The 10,661-nt window shown below is 38.6% G+C and overlaps 1 gene segment (V, D, J or C); it reads left to right on the forward strand.

Moving 5' to 3' along the window:
- Positions 1–1,979: 1,979 nt before the first annotated feature.
- LOC127686873 (Ig heavy chain V region MC101-like) lies at positions 1,980–2,475 on the forward strand. The segment is given in 2 exon segments: positions 1,980–2,055; positions 2,138–2,475. Coding segments are annotated over 2 exon segments (369 nt in total).
- Positions 2,476–10,661: the final 8,186 nt, after the last annotated feature.

The raw sequence follows: 10,661 nt of genomic DNA on the forward strand, positions 1-10,661 counted from the left end.
CACAGCAGATGTCTCTGTCCAGGTTGAAAAGACCTGTCATGGCAAATGTTCAAGGTCTGCTTAGCCTGCTAATCTTGGAAAACTGCTCAGCCTTTTCAAAACTGGGGAAGACCTACTCAAAGTTGAGAAATCTACAAGTAAGGACTCCAGTTCCAAGTAACAGACCTACATTCTCTTAGTCCTAGCAAACAGATTGTTACAGTCCTTTACCCCTCTTCCCTAGTTTTTCCATTAAAAAGTCATGGGGAGAAGCTCTACTGTTTCTTGTTCATTATGGTGATCAACACCTCAAGGCTCGTGGTTCCCCATGTTCATGATTGCCCTCTCTTCTACTTCCAGTCAACAGAGATCTCTGGCATATGTCTTACTCCAATTAACATAACAATAAATCTGGTATCATGCTACTGATTTTGACTACATATTATGTAGAGCTAACTAACCTTTCACTCACCAATGCACAGCCATATCCAGAAACGTGTTTGTTATGTGATACAAGTTGAAACAAGAGGCAAATAGAGATATATAAAAGTACATTGATACAGAGAGATGGACATAAATCGAGAGTTACAAAGAGCATTTTCCAGCTCAGTGTTCCTGAATAGGAAGGTAAAATATTCAGCCTAGAATCTTGGATCTACTCTAAGATATAAATTCGAAAGAAATCGACCAAATTCCTGTTAGCTGCTTCATTACAAGATATTTCTTGAAAACTGCTGAGAATAAGATCACTTCAAGAAAGTGCTTTTTATAATAATATAGATTATATTAACATGTAAAGCTGGTATAAATACAAACCTTAAAAATAATTTAGTCACTATTCACTAAGGAAGAATCATATAGGTTATGTGTACATTATTGAATAATTATTACTTCCACATTTTTGTATACTAAAATAAGGAAAATAATATTTATTAATCTTACTGTTATCTATGGCTGTCAATTTATGTGTGGATTACATGAAAATGAGTTGCAGTGCAAGTCTCTTTACTGTCTGTGATTTTGTTTATGTAGTCTCAAACTACCTGGTAAAGGAGGTGCCAAAAATGCTGTTCTGAAGGGAATAATGACAGCATTTCTTCTATGTTCTGCCTCAAACTTATCCATCAACAGCCAGGTATGCCTGACGCATCTCAGGGACTGCGTGCCCCTCCTCAATCTCTTATTCACTTGCTCTTTTGCTCCCTTACTCTCTTTCTTCTCTCTCGCATCTCTATCTATTCCTCCCTTCCCCCTCTCTCTTAACATGTTCATAGCCAGCCTCTATTCCTTACTCTCTCTGTGGCTCTCTCTGTCTCCATCTCTCTCTGTCTCTCTGTCTTTCTCTGTCTCTCTCTGTCTCTCTGTGTGTCTCTCTGTCCCTCTTCTGTCTCTCTGTCTCTCTGTCTGTCTCTCTGTCTCTCTCTCTGTCTCTCTCTCTGCCTTTCTCTGTTTCTAATACCCCATCCCTCACATCATACCTCACTCTATCAAACATATCCCTGACTTCCATTTGCTTTTTTTATAAAACACAACAAATTAAATATAAAAATTAAAAAGAAAGTAAGAAAAAGAAAAATCAAGAATAAAAAAACAGAAAAAAAGCAAGAAAAGAATTTCTGATAAAAAAAATCTTTAATTTTATCCTAAATCCTCAAATGCAATTGGCAATGTTATACAATTGCAATTAAGATAAAATATCCTATTTATTTTAATAAGAACTCACTGTAAACATCCATACACCCATCTTATTTCTATTTATTTTGCTTCCAAGGCTTGCACAAGGGGGCTTGTGTTTATTTTGAATTGGAAATCCAACAGTTCCAGAGAAAACTTCCTAAAGTTTTCAACTTTATTTCCTCTTTTAAAAAAAGGCAACCATGGGCACATAAAGATGAAACAAGAATCTTTGCCCAGTGCTTCCTTATATCCCCTCAAAACCTCCTCCCCAATGCAAAGCAGCCCTCAGGCTCAGGATATAAGCCCAGGCCTCCCTCAGAAGCCCGATCTTCTCATCAGAACCTCCATCAGAGATGGCAGTCCTGGTGCTGCTCCTCTGCCTGGTGACATTTCCAAGCAGTATGTTTCAGAGTTTTAGGAGAGGAACCCAGACATGTCAATTATGGGATGTATGACTTATGGTAATGTTGTTTTTCCCCAGGTGTCTTGTCACAAGTGCAGCTGAAGGAGTCAGGACCTGACCTGGTACAGCCCTCACAGACCCTGTCCCTCACCTGCACTGTCTCTGGGTTCTCATTAAGCAGCTATGGTGTACATTGGTTTCGCAAGCCTCCAAGAAAAGGACTGGAATGGTTGGGAGGAGTATGGCCTGGTGGAAGCACATACTATAATTCACTTCTTAGTTCCCGACTGAGCATCACCTGGGACAACTACAAGAGCCAAGTTTTCTTAAAAATGAGCAGTCTGCAAAGTGAAGACACAGCCATGTACTTCTGTGCCAGATACACAGAGAAAGAAATCTAGTGTGAACCTGAACAAAAACTTCTCTACAGGGATGTCACGACCAGCAGGGGTCGCTGAGGAACAACAAGGACTTCCCAGTCTCTCTTTAGAATAAAGGAAGTTCTGGTCAATGCTGTATGAGCACATGTTTTAATGTTAGAGATGTGAATTCTTCTTTGAGTCATGGAAATTCTCTAGAGTCTGCCTTTCAATGTTATATTGTTTTAAACTACCTGTTTGTTCACACACTAGAGGAATTTTTGAATGGCTCTATAACAGTATATAATAAGAACAAATTATTGACATGATATTTATAAGGAAATACTCAGTGGTTCACTGTGTAGGTGAGGAAAGCCAGGAGGACTGGCCCCTGGTTCTGGAGAGACTCAGTGAAACAGTATTCGGCAAAACCAGAACAGGGAAGTGGGAAGGGGTGGGTGGGAGGACAGGGAAAGAGAAGGGGACTTAAGGGACTTTCGGGGAGTGGGGGGCTAGAAAAGGGGAAATCATTTGAAATGTAAATAAATTATATCGAATTAAAAAATAATAATGATTTTTTATTCGATATATTTTTATTTACATTTCAAATGATTTACCCTTTCCTAGACCACCACTCCCCGAAAGTCCCATCAGTCCCCTTCCTCTCCCTGTTTTCCCACCCAACCATTCCCACTTCCCTGTTCTGGTTTTGACCTATATTGCTTCACTGAGTCTTTGCAGAACAAGGGGCCACTTCTCCGTTCTTCTTGTACCTCATTTGATGTGTGGATTATGTTTTGGGTATTCCAGTTTTCTAGGTTAATATCCACTTATTAGTGAGTGCATACCATGATTCATCTTTTGAGTCTGGGTTACCTCACTTAGTATGATGTTCTTCAGCTCCATCCATTTGCCTAAGAATTTCATGAATTCATTGTTTCTAATGGCTGAATAGTACTCCATTGTGTATATATACCACATTTTTTGCATCCACTCATCTGTTGAGGGATACCTGGGTTCTATCCAGCTTCTAGCAATTATAAATAGGGCTGCTATGAACATAGTGGAACATGTATCCTTATTACATGCTGGGGAATCTTCTGGGTATATGCCCAGGACTGGTATAGCAGGATCTTCTGGAAGTGAGGTGCCCAGTTTTCTGAGGAACGGCCAGACTGATTTCTAGAGTGGTTGCACCAATTTGCAACCCCACCAGCAGTGGAGGAGTGTACCTCTTTCTCCACATCCTCGCCAACATCTGCTGTCTCCTGAGTTTTTAATCTTACCCATTCTGACTGGTGTAAAGTGAAATCTCAGGGTTGTTTTTGATTTGCATTTCCCTGATGACTAGTGAAGTTGAGCATTTTTTAAGATGTTTCTCCACCATCGGAAGTTCTTCAGGTGAGAAGTCTTTGTTTAACTCTGTAGCCCATTTTTTAATAGTGTTATTTGGTTTTCTGGGGTCTAACTTCTTGAGTTCTTTGTATATATTGGATATTAGCCCTCTATCTGATGTAGGGTTGGTGAAGATCTTTTCCCAATTTGTTGGTTGCCGATTTGTCCTTTTGATGGTGTCCTTTGCTTTACAGAAACATTGTAATTTTATGAGGTCCCATTTGCCAATTCTTGATCTTAGAGCATAAGCTATTGGTGTTCTGTTCATGAACTTTGCCCCTGCACTGATGTCCTCAATGGTCTTCCCCAGTTTCTTTTCTATTAGCTTCAGAGTGTCTGGCTTTATATGGAGGTCCTTGATCCATTTGGATTTGAGCTTAGTACAAGGAGACAAGGATGGATCAATTCCCATTCTTCTGCATGCTGAACTCCAGTTGAATCAGCACCATTTGTTCAAAAGGCTATCTTTTTTCCATTGGATGTTTTTAGCCCCTTTGTCGAGGATCAAGTGGCCATAGGTGTGTGGGTTCATTTCTGGATATTCCATCCTGTTCAATTGATCTGCAGGCCTATCACTGTACCAATACCATGCAGTTTTTAACATTATTGCTCTATAGTATTGCTTGAGGTCAGGGATACTGATACCCCCAGAATTTCTTTTATTGTTGAGAATAGTTTTAGCTATCCTAGGTTTTTTGTTATTCCAGATGAATTTGAGAATTGCTCTTTCTAAGTCTGTGAAGAATTGAGTTGGAATTTTGATGGGTATTGCATTGAATCTGTATATTGCTTTTGGCAAAATGGCCATTTTAACTATATTAATCCTCCCAATCCATGAGCATGGGAGGTTTTTCCATTTTTTGAGGTCTTCTTCTAGTTCCTTCTTCATAGTCTTGAAGTTCTTGTCATACAGATCTTTCACATATTTGGTAAGAGTCACCCTAAGGTACTTTATAATGTTTGTGGCTATTGTGAAGGGGGTCATTTCCCTAATTTCTTTCTCAGCCTGCTTATCCTTTGAGTATAGGAAGGCTACTGATTTTCTTGAGCTGATTTTATAATCTGCCACTTTGCTGAAGTTGTTTATCAGCTGTAGGAGTTCTCTAGTGGAGTTTTTTGGGTCACTTAGGTAGACTATAATATCATCTGCAAATAATGATAGTTCGATTTCTTCATTTCCAATTTGTATCCCTTATGTTGTCTAATTGCCCGAGCTAGTACCTCAAGTACAAAATTGAAAAGATAAGGAGAAAGTAGGCAGCCCTGTCTAGTCCCTGATTTTAGTGGGATTGCTTCAAGTTTCTCTCCATTTATTTTGATGCTGGCTACCAGTTTGCTGTATATTGCTTTTACTATGTTTAGGTATGGGCCTTGAATTCCTGTTCTTTCCAATACTTTAAGCATGAAAGGATGCTGAATTGTGTCAAATGCTTTTTCAGCATCTAATGAAGTGGCCATGTGGTTGATTTCTTTGAGTTTGTTTATGTAGTGGATTGCATTGATGGATTTCTGTATAGTGAACCAACCCTGCATCCCTGGGATAAAGCCTACTTGATCATGCTAGATGATCATTTTGATATGTTCTTGGATTCGGTTTTTAAGAATTGTATTGAGTATTTTTGCATCGATGTTCATAAGGGACACTGGTCTGAAGTTCTCTTTCTTTGTTGGATCTTTGTGTGGTTTTGGTATCAGCGTAATTGTGGCTTTGTAGAAGGAATTGGGTAGGGTTCCTTCTGTTTCTATTTTGTGGAATAGTTTGAAGAGTATTGGTGTTAGGTCTTCTTTGAAGGTCTGACAGAATTCTTCACTGAAACCATCTGGTCCAGTGCTTTTTTTGGTTGTAAGACGTTCTGTGACCCCTTCCATTTCTTTAGGGTTTATGGGACTGTTTACATGATCTATTTGATCCTGATTTAATTTTGGTATTTGTTATCTGTCTAGGAAATTGTCCATTTCCTCCAGATTCTCCAGTTGTTTTGAGTATAGGCTTTTGTAGTGGGATCTCATGATTTTTTGGATTTCCTCAGTTTCTGTTGTTATATCCCACTTTTCATTTCTAATTTTGTTAATTTGGATACTTTCTCTGTGCCCTTTGGTCAGTCTGGCTAAGGGTTTATCTATCTTGTTGATTTTCTCAAAGAGCCAGCTCCTGGATTCATTGATTCTTTGTATGGTTCTGTTTGTTTCCACTTGATTGATTTCAGCCCTGAGTTTGATGATTTCCTGCCTTCTTCTCCTCCTGTGGGAATTGGCTTCTTTTTGTTCCAGGGCTTTCAGGTTTGTCATTAAGCTGCTAGTGTATGCTCTCTCCATTTTCTTTTTGGAGGCACTCAGGGCTTTGAGTTTTCCTCTTACCACTGCTTTCATTGTGTCCCAAAGATTTGGGTATGTTGTGCCTTCATTTTCATTAAATTCTAAAAAGTCACTGATTTCTTTCTTTATTTCTTCTTTGGCCAAGGTGTCTTTGAGTAGAGTATTGTTCAGCCTCCATGTGTATGTGGGCTTTATGCTGTTTTTGTTGCTATTGAAAACCACTCTTACACCATAGTGATATGATAGGAGGCCTGGGACTAGTTCGATTTTCTTGTATTTGTTGAGGTCTGTCTTGTGACCAATTATAGTCGATTTTGGAGAAGGTACCATGAGGTGCTGAGAAAAAGGTATATTCTTTTGCTTTAGGGTGAAATGTTCTATAAATATCAGGCAAATCCAATTGGTCCAAAGCTTCCATTAGTTTTACTGTCTCCCTGTTTAGTTTCTGTTTTCTTGATCGGGCCATTGAGGAGAGTGGAGTGTTGAAGTCCCCCACAATGGTCTCTGGTGAGAAGTCTGGTGTGATTCTGATAGGTCTTCCTTTATATGTTACTTGGCCCTTTTCTCTTACCACCTTTAATATTCTTTCTTTGTTTAGTGCATTTGGGGTTTTAATTATTATGTGGTGAGAGGTATTTCTGCTCAGGTCCAGTCTGTTTGGTGTTCTGTAGGCTTCTTGTATACTCATAGGCATCTCTCTCTTTAAGTTGGGAAAGTTTTCTTCCATAATTTTGTTGAAGATATTTGCTAGCCCTTTCAGTTGTTAATCTTCACTCTCATCTATACCTATAATCCTTAGGTTTGGTCTTCTCATTGTTTTAAAATCAGTTGTATTCATCTTCCCTAACATAAAATTTTCAAACACACGTGCACAATTTAATGATGACACAGCTATTATACTTTGGGCTAACTCATAAGATCTGCTTTCCATAAATGAAGAACATAATATGCTGTTATTAACTGTGGCCAACAAACATACCTATAATTATTGATATAGTCCTTCCCATCTAACTCATTAGTCTTATTATTTGACACTGTTCAAGCTATGATCAGCCTGCACTGGTTCACTTCACCTCAGTTCAGGTTTTTGGCTTCTACATGACAAGATGTTCTTTTATTCCCTTTGATCCTGGTTACCATTGATAAAGTGACTTCCAGGTACATACAGGGTGATGTGATATTTAGATTGTTATGAACAGAGCTGTAGAGAAAGAACATGTTCTCTGTTACTCCAGGTGCTATATAAACATCTCAGTGGTTTTGAGAGAATACTATTCTAGGAGAGAATTCAGGTTCAGTTTCTGACCATCACAATAAGGATCTCATATGCACTTGTAAGTCTGGAAGACCCAGAATATTTGTCCTCTATACATACTGCACTACCCACACAGAAACATATACACATAGTTAAAAATAATATTTAATAAAAATTGCTCATTAGTGCAATGAAAGGGTAGTCAAAGGAAGGGTTCATATATATATATATATATATATATATATATATATATATATATATATATATATATATATATATGTTTGTATGTATACAAAAAGATAAGATGTGATTGTTAATATTTCCAAAGTACAGTCCTTATTTAGATTAATAATTATACTGCTTGATACAACTATATTTACTAGTATATGTAGGGATATTGGCTCACCAGGTCAGTCTTATTTTCTTCTCAAGAATAATGCATTTCCATCCCTTCTTTGAGATGTGGGTTCATAGGATAATACATAGATCAAGCAACAGAGTACTGAGAGGGCATGTCTTCATTGTTGGTAATCATTATGCCTTCCATCCTTTGATTGGACTACTTTATCTTAGACAATGCATGTGGGCCAAGTAAGTTGCATATAGCTAATACCACTAATCTCCAGAAAAACTTAAATGAATCCAAAATTCTATAGTGCCTATAACCAATGGTATAACAGTCATTTACTAAAGGAAACATACAAACAAGTATAATAAGTATTAAGATAAAGGTATATCTGTTTCATGTTATGGGAACATGGTTCTGAGACAACACTGCAAAACAGTTTGGAGGACACAGAAAACATCACACATACAGGGTTGGTCATGTTACCCAGAAATCACAGGTAAGTAGAAAAGGAAAATGTCACTTTAATTTAAAATAGATTTTTGCACTTCTCTGCTCATTTGCTGATCCCACTGTTGCACTGTCTCTCAGTAATGGATTCTCTGTGGACGCTTGCACTGTGAAACATTACCCTCATTGACTTCTGCTTTTAAACCTCACACCCCTATAGTCTTTCTCATATTTGTTGTCAGCCTGGGTTTGTCCATAGGTAAAAATTGAGATAGAACAATGTAAATCAATTCTTAAATATGTATTGATATAAATTGGGTGTCCTGGCAGGTTCTATGTCAACCTAACAGAAGGTAGAGCCATCGGAGCAAGAAAGTATCAATTGAAGCAGTGTCTCCACAAAATTAGCCTGTAGAAAATGTGGGAACTACTTTCTTAATCAATGATAGAAATGGAAGGGCTTAGCCTATTATGGGTGAGGCCACCTGTAAGCTGGTTATTCTAGGTTCCATAAGGAACAAAGCTGAGCAAGCAATGCAGAGGAAAATCTTCCTTCTTCAATGTCCTCTACAATCTTCCATCAGGAAACATGGCCAAGAGAAGATTTGATTCATAAATGTTGATTAAAATGTGACTTCCGACCTCAAAAATCCAGAATAGAAGTACATCATCCCACTTAAAATTAAGCCAAAGTCCCTCACAGGTCTACTCTCCATTTTTGATTTTTAGTCAAGCTGAAAACAAAGGATAGTCATCTAAGTGTATCTATAATAAGCACACAATATGAATGTGTACATCATGATGAGTTTTCAGGTAAGTACATAGCCATAAAAACATTATACTGTAAGATAATAAAAGCATGTATTGATTCCCAAAGCCACTATTAACACTGATCTGATTGTTGAAGCCATTGGTAGGCATGAGTACTGAAAATGCCCATGCCTTCTGGATCTAGTCACCCATTGCTCATGGGATACTGGCTGTTTCCCTTAGGAGAGAGGTTGACTGAGTGTTCTAATAGAAGCAGAATTGCCCAGTCTCGATGTTTCCATATTCATGGATTGTTTTCTTCCAGGCACTCTCTTCCAGCCTGCCTATGTTTTCAAGTTTGGGAAACCTCTGTCATACAGCATCATTTTATATACCACTGTGTTAAAACTCAGCAAATACTTTGTGTGCATATTAAATTTAATTTTATCATAATGAGAAATGTAAATATCATAAATGCTGCCACCACCCGCATCTATCCGTGACTGATCATAGGCCTGAGAGGATCCGGTAGCACCCTTGCAATTTCTCAGTGCCCCTCAACAATGGAGAATTCACAAATACTTACCTAACCTTCTATCTAGTATTTGTACTTCTGTAATTATTTTGTCAGGACTAGCCAAATATCAACTGTAGACTACCAGGACCCTTTCACTTGTCTCACAAAGTTAAGAAAAAGAGACCGATATAATTACCTTGCACCTTCAACTCCCTGAACACCTCTCCTAAGATATAACCCAAAGCCCCACCTTCCACTTACCCAACATTCTGTGACTCTTCTCCTGGCCTCTGTTTGTCAGCACACTCTAGAGTCATGCTCTCTCCATTACTGGGACACTCCATTTTCTCCATGTGGCCAGAATATCCTAATACTGACATTTGACCTCCTTCTTTTCTCTATCCTCTTGGGACTTCTAAAATTTAGCCATCAGCTATCTCATATTCTATACCTCTTGTTCTGGTTCATCACTATTGCAAACATATACTAATTCCTGCTAAGTACCTGAAAAATAAAAACCAGCAGCCCCAATGTCATGTAATGATATCATCAATCCTTATTGTTCACTTAGCATCTCCACAAGCATCATGTATCACCTCAGGTCTCTATGTCTTCTCTCTCTCTCTCCTCTTTCTCTCTCTCTCTCTCTCTCTCTCTCTCTCTCTCTCTCTCTCTCCTCTCTCTCTCTCTCTCTCTCTCTCTCTCTCTCTCTCTCTCTCTCTCTCTCTCTCTCTCTCTCTCTCTCTCTCTCTCTCTCTCTCTCTCTCTCTGAATATTTTCTTATAAAAGGTAAATGGTTTACATGACAGAGTTTACCACAGTGTCCAATGACCACATATCCCAGTTCAGGCATCAAGTGCCCAAGGAGGCTGAGAGTGAGAGATTGCCTTCAAGGTTGGACATCCCTTTGACTGGGAAGCCTATGCAGACAGCCCAGCTCCCCTTCCTACCTAATCTTCAAAGTGACTCTGAATCTGATAATATTCTTCAGATCCTGCCTTCCTCATTTCAGTGTGTGGCAAAGACTGTGTTGCTCATCTACACAGTCACTCTGTTTTTCCATTGTTACTCATAAGTGTGGTGTAGAAGATCAAATAATGAGATCCCTGCATTTGGTGTGGGTCATGTTCACAGTACAATCAACTGAATTGAATTTGAATATGAATTGAACAGACTGTGTTCAGAAGAGGAGTCGCCAATTGATATAAGGTTTC

Source organism: Apodemus sylvaticus, chromosome 6 (genome assembly GCF_947179515.1).
Source record: "Apodemus sylvaticus chromosome 6, mApoSyl1.1, whole genome shotgun sequence".
NCBI lineage: Eukaryota > Metazoa > Chordata > Mammalia > Rodentia > Muridae > Apodemus > Apodemus sylvaticus.